This window comes from Parus major, chromosome 15 (assembly GCF_001522545.3).
Source record: "Parus major isolate Abel chromosome 15, Parus_major1.1, whole genome shotgun sequence".
Classification (NCBI taxonomy): domain Eukaryota; kingdom Metazoa; phylum Chordata; class Aves; order Passeriformes; family Paridae; genus Parus; species Parus major.
In genome coordinates this window covers 12,005,344-12,024,940 of record NC_031784.1, presented here as the reverse complement: position 1 = coordinate 12,024,940, position 19,597 = coordinate 12,005,344, and the positions used below count along the sequence as shown (strand labels likewise).

General features: G+C 53.1%; 1 protein-coding gene across 1 annotated transcript in view; it reads left to right on the top strand.

Moving 5' to 3' along the window:
• The window catches only part of KSR2 (kinase suppressor of ras 2), a 74,560-nt gene that overhangs the window by 49,825 nt on the left and 5,138 nt on the right, over window positions 1–19,597 (top strand). The window contains exons 16-19 of the mRNA XM_015643488.3: window positions 9,361–9,457; window positions 13,006–13,139; window positions 16,768–16,899; window positions 19,313–19,442. Coding sequence (XP_015498974.1) covers window positions 9,361–9,457; window positions 13,006–13,139; window positions 16,768–16,899; window positions 19,313–19,442 — 493 coding nt within the window. The remainder of the gene's footprint in view (window positions 1–9,360; window positions 9,458–13,005; window positions 13,140–16,767; window positions 16,900–19,312; window positions 19,443–19,597) is intronic.

Genomic DNA, 19,597 nt, shown 5'->3' with positions numbered 1-19,597 from the left:
CACTGGATGAGCTTTCAGCTCCCTTCCCACCCAAACCATTCCATGATTCCCGATTTGCCTCCTAACGCGACAGAAAAGCAGAAATCCAGCATTTTTCAGCAGTGGGAGGTGGCGAGCGCAAGGAGCGGTTCCATCAGAGCCGCTAATGGGTTTTCTCTTGGGTAATGAGCGCTGGGGACAATTAACATCCATCTTAATTAGTCTGGAGCAGGAGCGGGTGCGAGCCTTGGTGCTTTGAGCGCTGCTTAACGGGTGGCGGGAAACGGCGGCGAAATCCTCGGCTGGATGGGAATGAAAGGGCTGGAAAAACTCCTTGTTTGGAGGAATAACGAGCTGGTTTTGCTGGTGGGGGACGTGACAAAGCCAGGCCTGGGTGACCTCAGCTCACCATCAAAGCCAGGCCTGGGTGACCTCAGCTCCTTGGGGCTCCTGGTCCTGGCGCCCGGAGCAGGAACAGAGGTAAAGCCTCTGACACCCACTGGGGCCTTCCAAGGAAAAAGTCCTTTCCTAATCCTGCTCAAATGGCTCCAGCCACCCATGGAAGCAGAAACTCCCACATTTTACAGCTCTGGGTGTTCCTCCTGAGGAAAAAAATAAAGTGGGGTGGGATTTGAATGCTTATGGATGCTTCCCAAAGCTCCAGGTGCTCGTTAAATCCGTAATGGAAGCAGGGGATCGGCGCACTGCACGCAGCTTCCTGTTGGTTGGGAATGTTTTCTGGGAGAAGGCAGCGAGGTTATCCAGTCTGGGAGAAGATTTGAGCTGGAGTTTGAGCTCATGCTGGCTTGTGAGGGGGGACTTGGTGCAGCTTTTCCAAGATTCCTTGGGTTTTTAGTCAGAAGCTCCAACGTGGCTCTTGGAGCTTGTGCAAGGAGTCTGGGATTTGCTGCCTGGGATGCTCCGGGCTGGGTTTTGACCCCTCTCTTGTCATGCCAGGGTGATTTCAACTTTCCAGGGTGCCCCTGGTGATGCCACCAGGGCTGTGTGGCCATGATTTATGTCCCTGCTGGGAAGACCAAGGAGAACACTGAGCAGCGTTAGGAATTAACCTGACCTTGGCAGAACTGTGTAAAGAGAATTAATTTGTCGAAGGTGCCTTTGGAGCAGAGGAACTCGGAATGTTTGTGCTGGAGAGGGAGCATCTCCTAAACCCTTCCCTGGAGCTGGTGGTGGTGGTGGGGGGTGAGGATAAACCCAGTCCCTGTCTTTACCTGAGATAGCGAAGATGAAATGAGAATTTGCTCTTTTTTCTCTGTGGAAAACAGGTTTTAATGACAGGAACACATTCCCTGGCACTAATTAATAGGGAAGGCATGAGAGCGAGGGATGGGCAGCATATCCAAGGCACTTCAGCTGTTTATTCATGGATAACTTCAGTGCATGGACTAACTATTGGGGTTTACTTTGATTTTAGAGTAGATTTCCATGCTGGATTTTGCCAATATTTAATGTTTGGCCCAGCTGCTGGGAGGAACAAGCCCTTCACAAGGGATGCTCTCCCATCCCTGGAATTTGTTCCCGGTGAGCGCGGAGGAGCTCTGGACAAAGCTCAGATTTAAACTCTCGGCTCCTCCGAGCCTCTCCCAGTGCCAGATCTCCTGACATTTACAGGCACAGCCCAGCTGGGGAGGATTTGGGGCTTGTAAATCGTAATGCTCAGGAAGCTGGGGATGTTTAACCTGATTTGAAGGATGGGAGGGAAGGGGAAGGGTGGAAACCACGGCACTTAAGATGGAACAGATCGGGGGGTCTGGTTTTTCCCTCTGGATGCTCCCTGGTGCTTGCAGCCGTCTCCCTCTTCCCTCCAGGGCATCCAAATTGTCCTTTGAGCTTTAACAAAGCACAAATTGAAGGAAGAACAAAGTCAGGTGGGATGGAGCCCTGGGCAACCCGAGTGACATCACTGCCCATGGTGAGGGCTGGAATTGAGAGGATCTTTAAGGTCTCTTCCAACCCAAACCGTGTCAGGATTCTATGAAATTGGATTTTTCTCCTCAATGGGCTTAAAATGAACCCTCCAAGATTTCCCTCCTGCACAGGGAATCAAAGGAGAAACTCCAAATCCTGTTCAGTGGGAGGGAAACTGAGGCACAGAGTTGCCACCTTGTTTTCCTCCGTGCCAGGCTGGAGCCTGCACTGGCAGGACACAGGGAACGGCTTCCCACGTGCAGAGGGCAGGCTTAGGTGGGATTTTGGGAAGAGATTCTTCCCTGTGAGGCCTTGGTACAGGCAGCCCCATCCCTGGAAGTGTTCCAGGCCAGGTTGGATGGGGTTTGGAGCAGCCTGGGATAGTGGAAGCTGTCCCTGCTCATGGCAGGTGGTGCGATGAGATCATCTTTAAGGTCCTTTCCCACTCAAACCATTCCATGATTCTCTGATCCTGCAGCGTTTCCAAAGTGCCTTTCAGCTCCTGCCCCTCTCTCCCTGGTGTATTTTGGGAAGGGAAGCCGAATTCCTGCCTCCCCTAACCCCAAACACCCACTCTGGGAGCCGGACCCTTCTTCTCTGCCTCTGTTATTTTCCCTTTTCCTACTTTTCCGCCGCATTCCTTTCCCTGGCAGCTAAATAATGGAGCTCGTAGATCATATAATAAATAGGGATCGACTTCATGCCAGGCATGGGATCAGAATGGATTGACCCTTGGGAATACACTCCCTCCCAATCGATGCCAGGCCATCAGGCCGGATAAATCTTGATAACGACTGACAACGGGAAAGTCGATACGCGGATTAATACAAACATTAAACCTGGATTTCTCTTCCACCGGCAGACAGCAGCTTGGGGAGGGGCCTGGAATATCCTGAGCCAAGAGGATGGTTGGGAATGGGGAAAAGCAGCAGTTTGATCCTCCGTGTTTGATGTGGAAACATCAGGGCTGGCTGAGCTTTTCGTACCCACTGGAGCATCAAATCCCCGCCGGCGGCTGCTCCTTAACGTGGAGGATGCTCCAGGGGGAAGTTTTCCTTTGTGTTTTAAGAGTGTTTCCAAATGCCATGGAAATATTGCTGGTTTGGCCCTGATTTCTCCGGGAAAGTGCTTAACACAGCGGGATTCGCTTTGCTGGAGAGGAAGGGATTTCAGGAAATGCCTTTGATTAAGTGCCCTGCTGAGAGATGGTCCCAAAAAGTCCTTCCGCTCGTGCCAGCTCTTCCCGTCCCTTTTGAGTGACATCCCAGCATCATTCCTGGTTTTTTTCAAGCATCCTCAATGCCTGGGATCCTCTTTGGGACAGAGCAGGGCTGCCTGTGGGGGATCCATGTGCTGGCACCCTGCCTAGCCAAAGAAACAGATCCTTCCTGCGACTGCAGCATTAACTTTTTATTGATAATAATCATTATTACTATTTCAAAGTGGAGCAGGGTTACAGGGAAGCAGCCGGCTCAACCCAAAGTTCCTTTCCTTTCTCCAAATGGGTTTTTAAAAGAATTTCTTTTCCTTCCTGAAGTTCCAAGAAGCCAGAGGAGCAGGGTGCAGAGAATATATCAGAGACGAGGAGGTTGAGGCGCCTCCGCTCATCCCTGTGCACCCAACCCTCCCTCTCGGAGCCCATTCTGAGCGCGTCCCTCCCAAAGGCAGCGAGTGGCACCTGGAGCACAGAGTTTTTTCGGATGACTTGTTTGCAAGCCTGGCTTTAGCTAAGCCCCGGGGGCTGCTTTGCATTCACCTGGCTCCGAGCTCTTCTCCCCGCAGCTGGAGAAGAGCTCGTCTCCTCTATTTCCTCCAAATAAAAATGCATGGAGTTGGCTTTTTCCAAAGAACTTGTTTTTTTCCGAGGCAACGATAGAGTTGGAGCTACTTTTCGGGGAGGCTGATCCCCCTCCTCCTCCTCCTCCTCCTCCTCCTCCTCCTCCTGCAGCCCTTGTGGTTTGGCTGCAGTTATCTCGCGTGCCAGCTGCCGGCAGGAAAATTTTGCTGCCTAAGTAATATCCATCAAAACCCGGTGCTTCCATCGGCTGGAGATAGCGGGATGAGGGGAGCGTTGGCTCTCCAGGGCTCTTCTGTTTCCTCCTGCGGGTTTGGCCCTGCAGAGGCTCCTCCGTGAGGAGCAGGAGGGTCTCTCCCATCTCCAGGCTGGGGAAGTGGGCTCTGCTTGAAATGGCAGGAATTGAATTCCCTGGCTTCCCTTTGGGGTTGCTTTGGGTTCAGTTGGAATGGGGTTGGATGGGATGAGTGTTTCCAGCCTGGAGAGGCCGGGATCTGCTGGTGCTCAGCCTTTTTTTGACACAGAGTTTTGGCTGCTGCTTCCATAGAACCACAGAGTTGTTTTGATTGGAAAAGATCCTTAAGATCGTCAATTCCCAAACCTCAGCACTGCCAAGGCCACCACTGATCTGTTTCCCCAAGTGCCACATCCACTCTTAAATCCTCCAGGGATGTTCCAGGGCTTGACAACCCTTTCAGTGAATAAATTTTCCCTCAGATCCTAGTTTTTCCTCCCTGGTCATGGCGTTTGGATGTAGAGGAATTTCAGGCTGGATGCTGCCGCTGCTCGCTCTGGCATTGGCAGGAAATCAAGGGGGCGAAATTCCTTATCCATGTAGAGGAAAATAAAACCTCGGGATAAAAATGAACCCAAAGCTCTCCCTTTGCTGCTTTTCCAGCCTCGTTCAATTTTCCTTTCTGTGGAACACCTCGGGAGCTGTTGAATTCCAAAAACACCGTTGCCAAACTCTGGGAAAAAGAGAAAAAGAGAAAATATGGGAACGGCTGGAAAACTTCCCAAATAAGTCAGGAATGTGCCGGAATGTGCAGAGCTCCTTCTTTCCCTCTCTGGTCCTGCTCAAATGAAATCAAATAAGTCCCGGCTCAGTGGTTCCTGTTGCTGTTTCTTTCTTAACATTCCCCAAAGGTCCCTTTTTCCGTGAAAATCTCAGAGTGGGTAAACTGCTGGGAAATGTGGGAGCATCCAAGCATCCTTTGCCGTGTCTTTCCTCCAGCACAGATGTAACCTGGGAGCAGAGGTATTTTTATATTAAAGCATTTTTTATTAATTCCCCACCTCGCTCTCTTCTCCAGTGTCTCCCCTGGGTCTGTAGTGCTGACTGTCTCCATGGTATCCGAGCTGCTTCCCTATAAATCCATATCCCAGCAAGGAATGAACTTCCCGGGGTCTGGCATTTATCACCTCTTTAATTGAAGGGGCGTTTGTGTGGATGGGAAGAGGGAAGGGAAGCACAAAGCTCCTGGAGTGATGGAATGCACCCTGCTGCTGCCAGGCCGTTGGCTCGGGATGATCCGTGCTCCTGAGCGGAAGTCAGGATGGAATCTCCATCAATGCTGGCCATGGAGGTAGCTTGGTGGCCACCAGTATAGAGGTGGTGGTCATCAGTGTAGAGACAATGACCATCAGTGTAGAGACAATGACCATCAGTGTAGAGGTGATGGTCACCAGGACAGAGGTGGTGGCCATCAAGGTAGAGGTGTGGCCGTCAAGGTAGAGGTGATGGCCACCAATGTAGAGGTGTTGGCCACCAGTGTAGAGACAATGACCATCAGTGTAGACTTGATGACCACCGGTATAGAGGTGGTGACCATCAGTATAGAGGTGGTGACCATCAGTGTAGAGACAATGACCATCAGTGTAGACTTGATGACCACCAGTATAGAGGTGGTGGTCATCAGTATAGAGGTGGTGACCATCAGTGTAGAGACAATGACCATCAGTGTAGACTTGATGACCACCGGTATAGAGGTGGTGATCATCAGTATAGAGGTGGTGACCATCAGTGTAGAGACAGTGACCATCAGTGTAGAATTGATGACCATCACTATAGAGGTGGTGGCCATCAAGGTAGATGCCCATTGGCCATTGGAGGTGGTGGCTGTCAGTGTAGAGGTGTTGGCCACCAGTGTAGGAGCAATGGCCATCAATGCACAGACAATGACCATCAGGGTAGAGGTGATGGTGACCAGGACAGAGGTGGTGGCCATCAAGGTAGAGGTGATGGCCACCAATGTAGAGGTGGTGGCCATGAAGGTAGAGGTGTGGCCATGAAGGTAGAGGTGTTGGCCACCAGTGTAAAGACAATGTGATGACAAAAGACATCAGTGTAGACTTGATGACCATCACTACAGAGGTGGTGGCCATCAAGGTAGATGGCCATTGGAGGTGGTGGCTGTCAGTGTAGAGGTGTTGGCCACCAGTGTAGGAGCAATGGCCATCAATGCAGACACAATGACCATCAGGGTGGAGGTGATGGTGACCAGTGCAGAGCTGATGACCATCAGTATTGCAGAGGAGGGTAAAAGCCCCAAAGGATGGAAGACGGACGAGGCTGTTTTCCCATGGAACAGCAAAAACACCCAGAGGCAGCGCTCCAGCTCTTCCTCCCTCATCCCAAATTGTTCCTCTGCGAGCCGCCTTGGCTCTGCTCCCACTGCCGATGTCTCCAGCCCACGTTGGGAATGCAGTGTTTATAAAGCAATTTGGGATTTGGCTTGCTTGGCTGAACACTTCAAAAACTCATTTTGAATTGAGAGTGGCATCTGCAGCAGGATGGGGCCGGGCCTGTCCTGATGCCGGGGAAGGCACCGGAATGTAGATGTGCCATGGGATGAGGTGCGCTCCTGAGGACTCCCAGAAGGATCTCTGCATCTCTGTCCCAGCCACCCCTCGGCTCTGGATGCCGTTGGGTCACCTCGTGGCACCGGGGCACGTGTCATCAACCCCGCTCTGCTGCCAGGTGGCACGGAGAAGTTTGGGAGAAGAAGACATGAATTCCTTATGAATTTTCACCTCAGCACTGAATAACCCAGGATCCATCTGAAGATGCAAATTATCTGCCTTGTTTTTGACATCGAGCACAGGCATTTTGTGGCCTTGTCACCCACATCCGTGTCCCTCAAAGCCACGCTCAGCGGGGACCTCTCCAAGTGGAAAGGCAGGAGACTCGGAGCGTGCCCCGGGCGCCGCTCTTTGTCCTGCCCGAATGGGGAGCGATTGAGGAGCGAGGAGAAGCGGAATGGTTGAGCTGTGCCATGAAAAGGTTCTGCAGGTGGTGGCTGAATGGGCTCAGGTGCTGCACAAAAGGTATCAACCGGGCTTTATCTCCGCGTTGGCAGCTTCTTATCCAGCAAGAAAAGTCGGATGTGCCGGTGCGGCGGGCACGGTGAATTCATTCGGAGCTGTTATTCAGCGAGGGGAGGGGAGGAGCAGCTGGGCTGCTTTGATAGCTCTGCCAGGGTCTGGGGAGCAGAGGTGACAGGGACATGTCCTGGTGCCACCACCCCAGGTCTGGCTGTTCTCCTGCACCGCCTCCGTCCGCTGGGAAGGATTTGGAAATCCTGTAAATGAAGTGGAAAGATGGGAATCTCACCAGCAAAGGGCTGCGAGCTCTGCTCTCGGGGTTATCTCAGCAACTCAGAGAGGCAGAAATGTGAGGATATTCCTCTAAACAACCCTTTCCTAAGAAAACAGCTGAACTTAATTGGCTTTAGGGCTGGAATCCAGCCCTGTTCCAGCCCTAATCCACTCACAGCATTTCCAGTGTCAATTTGTGACCGATTCAGATCACAGGCAACTGGCTGTCAAATGGTTTTCTCTGGGAGAAAACGTGTTTTCCGGGGGTTGGGAAGGGCTGGGGGAACTCCTGTGTGAGCAGGCAGGTCATGGAGGTGGCAAAAGGCTGTTCTGTGGCAGAGCTTAAAGCTTGGTGGGTTTATGTAGCAAATTAGCGCGGAAAAATACAGGTGGTGGAAGGACAGTTCATGTCTGTCGTTATTCCACACACTTTGATTCATTCCAGGCACGGAAACACAAGGATTTTATCACCGATTTCCAAGTGCTCAGATCCTAATCTCCAGCAAATTCTGATTTGACTGCAGCCGAAGTGTTGCAGGAGATGTTTCAGAGGGAGCGTGTTCGTATCGCAGCTGCCGCGGGGCTAAATCCAGCTGGGATGCTCAGGGATGAGCAAGGAAAACCATCCCTGAGGAGGCGTTGCTGCCCTAAATCCCACTGCGGCTCACTTGTGTCCAGCAGGACAATTCCTAACGCTCCCAGTGAGGAAATATTTGGAAGGGCGCTGTTGTCTTTCCAAGACCTGTGGGATGTGGGATTGATCCCGTTCCTGTTTCGCTGCTCATCCTGAAAATCCTGCTCTCTGCCCGTGGAGTGACGTGGAGCTTCTGGCTTAGGAGCAGGAGGATCCTTTGTATTCGTGAGCTTCTGGAGTCTGGAGTTCTTCTGGCTTTTGTGGACTCATGGAATGGTGTGGGTGGGAAGGGACCTTAAAGTCCATCCCATTCCATCCCCTGCCATGGCAGGAACACCTCCCACTGTCCCAGGCTGCTCCAGGGCCCATCCAGGGCGTCCCTGCCCATGGCAGAGGGCTGGAATTATATGGTCCTCAAAGGCCCTTCCAACCCAAACCATTCTGAGATTCTCTTTTGTGATTCTGTGATGATTTTCACCCAAAAAGGACAAAACCTCTCCCAGGGGATGAATCCAAACCAGTGTGTGCTGGAATTCCCAGGGCAGGAGACCTGGGCGAGGGGAAAGCGGTGGAGCCAAGCTGGGGGACAGCAGCGGAATTAAACCCGGGAACTTTTAATGTGCTAACCAGAACAGAATCAAATCAACATCTGCAGCCACCAAACCTCCTTAACAAGCTGTGTGTTGGGTGTTTCATTTCCCAGGCACAGGTATCCAGTCTCATCTTTCCAAAGTTGCCTGGAATGAGCGTGGGTGGATAGAGAAAAGCAAAAAAAAAAAAGCTCTTTTTTTGTGGGCGGGAGTCGAGGCAGCAGCCACCCACGTCCTCCATTATGATATTCAAATGTCAATATATTTTTAATTGGTTTATATCCATCCCCCCTCCCCCCCAATCCAGCTGCCTTTGGTAATTAAGGCTCTGTAAATAGATTTTACTGTAATTGGTACGAGAAGGAAAATTGGAGGACATTGTGGAGTGCATAGGGTTGGGTTGGGGGATTTTTTTTCCCCTCCCTGTCTTTCCTCTTTTGACTCATTTTACATCTGTGAGCTTTGTATCCCGAGGGAGGAGGAGGAGGAGGAGGAGGAGGAGGGAGCCACGGCCAGTTCTGCACAAAAACCTGGAAGCAGGAGGACCAGGTGCTTTGCTCCAGGCTGGGATACAGGGAAAAGCCAGGAGCCAGCCCAGGTTGTCCCTTGTGTCACCGGGGTGGTGCCACCAGGACACTCCAGGAGCAGTGGGAGCTCCCTCCCAGTGCCAGACTGGGAGAAACACCAATTCCCTGTGGAATCTTCAATCTGCCTCGAGCCGAGAGGCCAAAATCTGCCCAAAATCCTGTGATGGTTTACGGTTCCCTGCTTTACAATTTGGGGCTGTTTCCCCAGGAGGGTTTGTAACTTCTCTTTCCCTTTTCCTGTTCTTCCAGCCTGTGTAAAGGACGGACTCTCTACTCCGTGGTGAGGGACGCCAAAATTGTCCTGGACGTCAACAAGACGAGGCAGATAGCACAAGAAATTGTGAAGGTACGCTCTGGGGGGTCTGGATCCAGCAAAAAACCCGGCCAAGAGCCCACTCCAGTCATTTTGGGGAGCAGGAGAGGAGCAGCCAAGGGTTCTGGGCAGGATAGAACTCCTTGGTTTTAAAATCCAAGGATTCTGGGCAGGATAGAACTCCTTGGTTTTAAATCCAGGTCTCTTTGGCCTCTCTCATGTGGCTAAATTGGGGTGGCACCAAAGCTTCCATAGGCTCCCCGTGCTTGGGGATTATCCTGGCTGCTGCTCCTCTTCCCTGCTGGAATTTCAGGTGTTTAAATCCAGCATTGCTGCCCTGAGGGAGTTCCTGCGGGGGTATTGCTCTCCTCTTGGAAAAATAATGTCATAATCATGGAGCTCAAGAATGGTTTGTGTTGGAAGGGACCTTAAAGCTCATCGCATTCCACCCCTGCCATGGACAGGGACATCTTCCACTCTCCCAGTTTATCCCAGTTTGCTCCAAGCCCCCTCCAACCTGGCCTCAGACACTTCCAGCACTCCCCATATTCCCATAAAGCATTCCCAGGACCTGGAGAAATCCGTGCTGTGGTGCCACAAGGAGGGTCTCAGCTACATTTCCAGAGCTAAAAATGTTTTTCCTTTCCTAGGGATGACTCCAAGTGCATCTCCCACACTTCAGAGGTGTCCCTGTAAATAATCCCGGGGAGGATCCTCCCGTGGCAGGGGGGAATGGTCGGGAATTTGGGTCCTGAGCCCTCACAGCTTTGCCATGGGCTGTCAGCAGCAGCGCTGAGGTGTTGAGCTGTCTGTCAGAACGGGGTTCTGCTGTGATTCCAAACACATTTATCACCAAAAATATTTGGCACGTGCTCTGCCATGGGAGCTGTGACACTGCCCCGGCGCCCTGCTCAAGGTCAGCCAACACTTCCACCCCGGAGCCAAACCTGGAGCTGATCCCACATTTAACTGTGGGAAAACAACAGAAAATCAGGTTTTCTGGCACATCTTAGCCCCCCTTAAATATTCAAACCCAGGTTAAAAGCAGAATATGTTCAGCAATATTTCCTGGTCGGTGCCTTTTCCCTGGATGGTGCTTAGGCTGTATCTTACTAAATTGCCTATTTTGTGTTTTTTTAGACCCAGTTTTAACTTTAAAGTTTAAATTCCTTCAATTCTCCTGGGCTTTCCAGGCAGGAGCTGCCAGGTGAGCACAGCCTGAACCTTCAGCTACCTCAGAGCCACGGCCTGAGCTGGGGGTGCCTGAGGCAGCCCAGAGCCTCTCCCTTCTTAATTCCTACTTCTGATCCATGTTTTCCACCTTTCAGACACGTATTTTTCCCGCTGAGCAAACACTTGAAGCATCACAGTTTAGCCTTGTATTTTTCCCCCTTTTTGTGCTCAGGGCTTTTGCCTTCCAGATGTTCCCAGCAGGGAGAGCAGCTCAGTTCAGCCCCTTTCCCTGTGTGGGGTCATGGCTCTGTGTGGGTTTTGAGGACCAGGAGGAGAGATCCTTGTTTTCTGCAGCTGGTGCCTGTTGGGTTGGAAACCTCCAGCTCTGTGGTGGTGAGAGGCAGAGGGACTTTGTATCCACCCCAAATCCCTGGAGGAATTAGCAGAGCTCCAAAGGGAGCACCAAAGGGAATTCCTGAAGAAGTCCAGCCCTGCCACAATGCCCAACCATGTGGCCTGTTCCCAGCCTTCCCATCTTTCCCCACCAATCTCCAGCAGATGTTCCACAAGACTTGGAACTGGTGGGTGTTGGGAAGCGAAGGAAAATCCCAGCACCTTGGTTTGGGTGGGCTTGAAGCTGCACCGTCCCAAAATCCTTGGATTTGCTGCGCAGTCACAGCAGCTGCTGGATTTTGTCCTTTGAGTCCTGGAATGTGACGGGAGAGCTGCTCAGCTCCTTGGGCCAGGGGGTGCAAGGTTATCCCACGACCCTCGGGAGGGGAAGGATGATTTCTCCCCGGAGCGGTGCCGGCAGAGGGAGCTGGCTTTTCACACAGCCCAGCAAATTAAGGCATTACTTGGCCCCGAGTGTTTCCTCACGGATCATCCCAGGGGCCGAGGTCTCAGGGCTGGAATTTGCAGTGGGATCTGCACAGAGCGAGGTGAGGGATTTGGGTTTGCCTGGAAAAATTCCTTCTGTAAGGATGATTCCATGGAGATGAGCTCCCCCCTGGATGTGGGAGCAGGTGGGAGCAAGGTCTTGATGTTGCTCTGGAATTCCTCCACCCTCGGCTGCGGAGCGTTCCCGTGGCACCGGGGCTCATCCATGGGTGCTCAGGGCCCTGCACTGCAGGGAAACACTGGAATGGTTTTCCTTGCTCCACCCTGGCACTTCCTGGGGGTGACAGTGACATTTGAAAGCCGACTTTTAAACCTCATCATTATTTCATGTGCTGGGAGCTGGAGACCCCTAATTAATCCCGGTGCCTGGAATGGTCCTGGCATCCAGCCCCAAATCCTTTCCTTCCTCCAGCATCCCTTGGCAGAGGCTCTGTAGGATTTGCTCCCCACGGGGTGCAGTGAAACCCCCACATCTTGCTGGGTTGGGGTGGTTTTCCATTTGTTTTCCCACTTTTTCCAGATGGTGGAATTTGGATTGGGCTTCTGGCTCCACATCAGCCGCCAGCTTAAAAATAAATTCTCGCACAGCCTGCGTGGTTAATGATGATAGATGAAAAGATGAGACTCAGAATGGATGGATCCCCATGGAATTCCAGTTAATAAATTCCCCTTTTCCAGTGACAGACAACCAATATTCCCTCTTAAGCAACAGTTTGCCGGCCTGTTGGGCATTGATCCTTCAGCAGCATCCTGCAGATCAAGTTTTCCCTGAGTCTGCTTAGGAGAGTGAAAAGTGGGACAGCATCAAAATCCCTGCTGAAGTTGGGATAAATGTGTTTTATCCCCCTCCCCATTCCCAGAATTATCCCGCGGAGCTGAACATCCGCCACACGGAGCTGCCAGCAGTCTGCTTGATTTGCCTACGCTAAACAGGAGAGTTTGGATTTCCCACCCATGGCCTTTTTGTGCCTCATTAGCACTAATTTTAATTAACTACCGAGCAGTTTTTCCTGGGGGAAAGGAATTAAGGCAGGACTCCTGCGAGGCGCCCGTTTCCAGGCGGATGGGGCCGACGGAAGCGCCGATGGCTCCGCCGGGGCGATGGGGAGCGGTGACTTATTACCCTCCTCTCCCAGCCCCCCAAAACAACAGAGGCAAAAGCATCATCACCATCCATTTCCCAGCGGAGGATTCCAGGGAAGCGGCTGCCGGGTGGGTTTGGCGCTAATTTTTCCTGCGGAATCGATTAATCAGGAAGATGAGTGGGCGCCGTGGCAGCTGGGACACCCGCTCCATAATCCCATCTCCCTCCAGGAGCCCATCCCAAACCACGGGACCCCTCCAGACACTTTCCCTTCTGTCAGGGCCCTTTGGGGACGTGGTCCAGCTGGGACGTGCTGCGGTGGCTCACGGATGCTCGTGGCATCCCATGGGAATGCCGCCGCTCCGGCGTTATCCCATCCCGTTTTGTGACCTGGGGGTGTTCTCCTCTCTCTGTTCCATCCCAGGGAATGGGATACCTGCATGCCAAGGGGATCCTCCACAAGGACCTCAAGTCCAAGAATGTTTTCTATGACAATGGGAAGGTGGTGATCACCGACTTCGGGCTCTTCAGCATCTCCGGAGTTCTCCAAGCGGGCAGGTAGGAGAACATGGACACACTGGGGTTCCTCCCCGTGCCCAAACGTGAGGAAAGATCCCAAAAAATCCCTCTCCAAGTGCATTTTTGTGTCTCCAGCCTCAGCAGACAGGAGTTCCAGAGGCCTTTGAGGGTCGTGGGGCTGCTCTGTTTGAAGGGAGTTGGTTTTGATCCGTAGCGATGCCACGTGTGAGCCTCTGGAATTTTGGTGCAGAGAGGCAGATTGTGCCTCTTGGAGCAGCCTCTTCCCATGGGATGCATCATTTCCATGGCCAAAGCACCCTGCAGCCACCCAGGAGATGCTCCTGTGGCAGCAGGGCTGGTTCATTCCATGGCTTTTCCCTTTCCATCGTTATAATTCCCTGGCATCTGCTTCATCTCCTGCCTGGACTGAGTGATGCCATCCCTGTGCTGTCCCCATTCCGGTGACATTTTGGGAATTACAGACATCTGGCCATGGTGTCTGTGCTGGGCACGGAGCAAGGCATGGAAAATGAGAGCCAAGCTTGGGACTTTCACAACATTGTGACATTTTGGGGTCTTGGGGGGTTTAATTCTGAAGGTTTTGGTAAATGTTCCTTATTAAATTTCTTTTCCCTCCGCTTTGGGAGGTTTCCCAGCTGTAAGAATGGCAGGGAAAAGAGTTCCAGCAGCTGTGGAGAGGAGGAAAAGCAAAGTTGTGGTGGAAAAAGGAAAAAGAAGTGGGGAAGGAAGAACAGAGGTGATATTCTCCTTTTTTTTTAAGTGGGGAATAAGAACATTTCTGACTTTTCCCACATTTCCCACTAAATCCTTTGTGTTGGGAGCAGCTCAGGCCAGGCTTGGGCAGTTTTCTGCTGGTCCTCCCATCTCCATGGCAAAGATGCTCAGGAGATAAAAAGCCTCTTGGAAATGATGGATTTTTTTTCCCAATTTCCCAGTGATGAATTCAAAGGATTAGAGGAAATGGCAGCAGCCACCTCTCTCCATCCCACACCACGCACTCCCGGCTTTTCCCCTCTGCCTGGATAAATATCAATGGATTTCAGCACAAACTTGGCCAAAAACTTTGGAAGGCCAGGAAATGAGGATCTCCCGCTGTGGCAAAGAGGGCTTTGCCTCTGGTTCGCCAGCTGGGCGGGGGATTTGGGATTCAGGGCCTGCCAGGAGGAAGGGACAGCTCACTCCAGCAGGGAACACGAGGATTTGGGCAAAACCGCCCAAGTTTTGCCAGGAATCTTCACTGTGAAGGTCAGGGATGCTCCAGAGATGGAATGAGGAGTGGGGGAATGGGGTTTCTGATGAGGTGGCTGCTCTGTGGCCACCTCTGCCCAGGACTGGGTGGCCCCTTGTGGGGCTGGAATCCAGGAGATGACTCAGGAGAGGAAGGGTGGCCAGGAAAGCAAGGCTGGATAGAAATGAGCAGGGTTTTGCTGCAAAAACGGAGAAAATGAGAAAATTTGTGCCCTGGGCTGCTGGAGGAGAGTTCTCTGCTGGAGGAGAGCTGAGAGAAGAGTGGGGATCCATGCCCACCATGAATTTTGGAACAGGAAGTGTCTGCAGGTTTCATCTCCCCTTTTCAGGGTGGGTTTTTGGCTGGTTTTGGTGTCTCTCAGATGAAGACAGGAGATAAACTCCAGTTTTGGGTCCTCAGAGGTTTGGAAAAACATCTGTTGGGAAGGAACTGAATTTTTAGAGGTCAGGTTAAGGATGGTGGCATTTCTTCAGCTGGTTTTGTTGGGGTTAAAACACTTCCTGCAGAGATTTGCTGACTTGGGGCCTCATCCTGCTGAAATCAGATTGATTCCTCCTTTATTTAAATGTTCTTGGGCTCGGTGGGGCTGCTCTGGAATTAGTAGGAGCACGAGGTGGGTCTTGAGGGATCTGAGGAGCTCTTCTGCTCCTGCTTTTGCCCTGGGGGTGTCATGGGAGATGCTCAGCTGGGTGTGGTTGTGAAGTCAGGTAAACTTTGGTTATAAACTCTCCAATTGCTGTAACTGAGACACTTCTGGGATCCCATTAAAGCCCAGCCCTCGTTGCTGGGAGCCCATAACCCATAGAAGCTTTGCCAGGGACGAGCTGTGCATCCCAATCCAGTCCCTGGAGCATCCTGGGGCTGCTTTTGGAATGTCATGGCCCTGAGCAGCTTCCACGAGCCGAAACAAAAGCCCCAGGAGCAATCCCAGCCTTGCTGAGGGTGCTGGAGCAGATCCAAGCGCTGCCCACCACATCCCGCTGCTTCCCGGGAGGGACAGGCGAGCTCCAGCCTTTTTAATTGCCCAGGTGCTTAATGGTGGTTGGTAATTAAGAGCTGGAGGGCGGAGGGAGGTGGCTGGGCAGCTGAAAGGCTCCCCTCTGTGCCAAAGTGCTTTTCCCGTGGCTCCGGAGGGTCCGAGCGGCGCCGGAGCCGCTGATTGCGGTGGAGAGGAGCCATGGACACCCCAGAGGGGACAAGGAGCTTCCATCGGAGATTCCCGGGAGTGGCAGTGCCCTTCCCTAGGGACGGGGTCCCTCTGGTCACTGCCAGAGCTGGGGATGGGATTTGCAGACGGGAGGATCCGGATTGAGCCGTTTTGGGATTAGGAGCCAGCTCTGAGGTGGGACAATCCCACTCCTGGATTGTCCATGGGATTTTGGCCCTGGGCTGGCATTCAGGAGGAGAGATGACCCCACAGCCATCCCTTAGCCCTGTTCATCCCCACCTCTGGGAGAAATCCCTGGCAGGAGCCAGCGGGCTCCTCCTTCTCCAGCCCAGCGTGACGTGGGACAGGTCTGTTCCCTCCTGCTGCTGGGTTTGGGCTCAGACACACGATGGAGCTGCTTCAGGTGTCACCAGCCCTGGTGATCCAGGGCTTTTGAAGCCAGCAGAGTATCCCAGGTGCCTGCTGGAGAATTCCAAGGATGGAGAAGTCACCAATGTCATCCTCAGCCATTGGCCAAAGGATTCCAACGTGTCTATCCCGAGCAGGGGGAGGCTGGGGAGGTGGAGGAAGGACAGAGGATGGGGTGAAATGAGGGGTTGTTACAAAGCCAGGCTGTTCCCATGGGAAATGCCATTTTTGGGGCTGTTTTGGGGCTAAAGAGCAATTCCCAGGCTGTTACTTTAGGATGGGTTTGCTCACAAGGGGCACTTGGTGGTCCCAGGTCCAACCCCTGGATCCTCTGAGGGGTTTTGGTGCAGAGGGCACAGCAGGAGCCCCAGCAGACCCTAAATCCCCATCACCAGCCTGGAAGTGCCAAAGTTCTCCTAAAGCACCATCCTGTGCCCCAATTCTGTCCTGCTGGCCGGCAGGGACATTTCTCAGAGCAGGGTTAAAACCTGACTTTGCAAGGACGACGTGGGGAAAACCAGGTTTAGAAACCTTGGGAGGAGGATGGGAGGCTGGGGGCTGCTCCCTGGGGATGTGCTGATGCTGTCCCCAGTGAGATCCACGGCTCTGGCTCCGTGTCCCGGCAGGAACCATGATCCTGTGCCCCGATTTTGTCCCGCTGCCTGGCAGGGACAGCCGTGCCAGCATTTCTACAGCAGGGTTCAAACCTGACTTTGCACGGATGACGTGGGGAAAGCCAGGCTCAGATCCCTGGGAAGAGGGTGTGGAGCTGGGGTGTGGTGGTGCTGCCCCGGGGCACCCACGGCTCCGTGTCCTGGCAGGAGGGAGAACAAGCTGCGGATCCAGAACGGCTGGCTGTGCCACCTGGCTCCCGAGATCATCCGGCAGCTCTCTCCGGACACCGAGGAGGACAAGCTGCCCTTCTCCAAGCACTCGGATGTCTTTGCACTGGGGTGAGTCCCCGGGCAGCGGGAGGGGGCAGGAGCAGGGAGCTGCCTCAGCTGGGAGCTGCTCTGGGATGAGGACGCTGTTGGCTTGCCCCAGATCCAAGGGGATGCTGCCGGACGGAATTCCCATCCTTGGGCTGGATGAACCTTCCTGCTTCGAAAAATTTTGAGTGAAACCATCCTTAAATCAACAAATCCTCCTGTTTTAGAGCAGGCTGGCTCTGCGTAGCGGGATTCAGAGTATCCTGAGGATGCCATCCTGGGGATGCAGGGGGCTGGGGTGGGAACACAGCTCTGGGAGCCCCTGGACAGCTCAATTCTCCCCAAATTACCAAATCCTCCTGGTCTGGACCCGAGTGGTGCAATGGGATCCAGAGTATCCTGGGAATGCCAGCCTGGCATCATCTCTCCACTGCACCCTCCTGGGGCAGGTACCAGTGAGAAGGCGCTTGGCTGCTGGATGGAGATGGCAAAGGTTGGGGACACAGCTCTGGGGGGCCCTGGACACCCCGATTCTCTGTAAATTATCAAACCCTCCCATTTTGGGCATCAGGGTGGCTCCAGGCAATGGGCTCCAGAATATCCTGGGAATGCCATCCTCTCTCCCCTGCAGCCTCCTGGGCTGGGAAAGGATGAGAAGGTGCTCAGATGATGGATGGGGACATGACTTTGGAGCCCCTGGACACCCCAATTCCCCCCTCCAGCCACTGCAGGGGGCTGATGGTGGTGCCAGCACTATGAGGAGCTGCCCAAAGCCAAGAAAATGAGAATTTCTAAGTTCTCCCTGGCAAACCAGTTTGTTCCTCCTGCCCTTTTTCTGCCCACAAACCTCCCTGAGGGCACGAGCCCAATCCCACCTCGCTAAACCCTTCCCGAGGCGGGCGCAGATTTTACCCAGAGGATTAATTTTCTCATGGATGCCTCGAAGGCTGTGGGATTAGGGAGCGTGGGCCTGTTATCCATGGCAATATTCCCATCAAACCCACAGTAATTACAGCTGGAAGGGTCTGGCTCTTTCATTTTTGCCCTCCCTGAGGTACAACTTCAGCACAGAAATAAAGAGGTAATTAAAGGATCGTATCCAACTAAGTGAGAGTGGGAGGGGAGACATAATTTTCCCTTTTTTTCCTCCAGTGTGAGCTCTGCCCTTATGGAAAGCGTGAATTTCCTGAAAAAGATGAAAAGGTTTCCCCACATTCTCCCTCTTTCTTGTTTCGGCTGCCCTCCATCAAGCCCGGGAGGCTCAGGAATGATCCAGAGGGGTCCCTTCCCTCCAGGGATTTGGTGATCAGAAAGAGGAAAAGAACTTTTAAAGATGACAAAAACTCCCAGTGAGAAACTGGAATTAATGCCTTGGATGCATTAAATCCAATCTGAGGGTGCTTGGATGCTCCTCCTGGATTTTGTCCTGTGCCCACAGCACCTGCCCCTCTCCCAGCCCCCCATTCCTCTGCACCCACATAATTCTCCCATTATCCAGGGGTTTTTTTGAGATTTCCAGCCAAATGGTGCAAAATCAGAAGAATTCCAATTCCCCAAATCACGGAGCTTCCCTAACCAGGAGGAATTTTCCATTTATAGAACAGATTTTTCCACCCTGATGTCCTTTTAACCCTGGGCTTTGCTACTTTAAGTGGTCACGAAGGCATCCCTGGGAGGGAAAAGCAGGTCCAGGGAATTTGCCTTGGACAATGGGGCTGGCAATGTGGGAATCCGGGCTCATCCAGGTTCTGGCTGCCAGAAAATGATGATGCAAAACTTGCAGGCAGTAGCGGGGGCGGAAAACCACAGGGGTGCCCACCGTTTCCATCGGTGATGCCCTTGTTTTGGGATATTCCCTTGGATCTGGGATTCCTCACGGAAAAGAGGGCTTGGCTTAGCCATGCCAGCGGGAGCAGATGGCCGGGGCTTCACGTGGCCGTCACCTGGTGAGGACACCTGGGATGGCTCATGGCACGGCTTGGATGGATTTTTGGAGCTTGGAGAGCTTTTTGGAGGAGAAAAAGGGAAAAGCTGGAGTGACAGTGAATTCTTGGGCTCATCCCTTCCCGGAATTCCGCTGCAGCGGTGGCAGCTGGATCCCCACCATCCCCTCTCCAGCTGCTCCGTAGGCAGTGCTGCTGCATCCAGCTGGGACATTCCCAGGATGGCTCTGCCCAGGCCTCCATCAGCCTCTGTCCTCCTTCCCACCCTTGGGATCGCCCCTGGTGGGAAGCAGGGCTCGCTCCAAGTCAAACTCCTCCCTCAGGAAAATGGGAGAGGTGACACCTCTGGAACCTCTGGAGGGCTGAGCACCTCTGGTGTCACCTGGGATGAAACAGCTCCTGGATGAGGTGGTTCTGGAGCAGGGAGTGGTTTGGATTCTCCATCCCGAATCCCTGCCGGCTGCTCCGTCTCTAATTGCAGTGTCCCCCCACAGCACCATCTGGTACGAGCTGCACGCCCGGGAATGGCCCTTCAAGACGCAGCCAGCGGAGGCAATAATCTGGCAGGTGGGAAGAGGGATGAAGCCCAACCTCAGCCAGATCGGGATGGGCAAGGAGATCTCGGTAGGTGCTGTGGGGCCCTGTGTGGGTGTGCATGGAGCGGGGCGTGGCTGCTGGGGCCCTGGGAAAAACCCTCTGGATCTGCCGGTCTCATCCAGCCAGGCTTGGTCCTGCTGCTGTGCTCAGCTTGGACGTTCCCTTTGCTCCAGCCCTTCCCA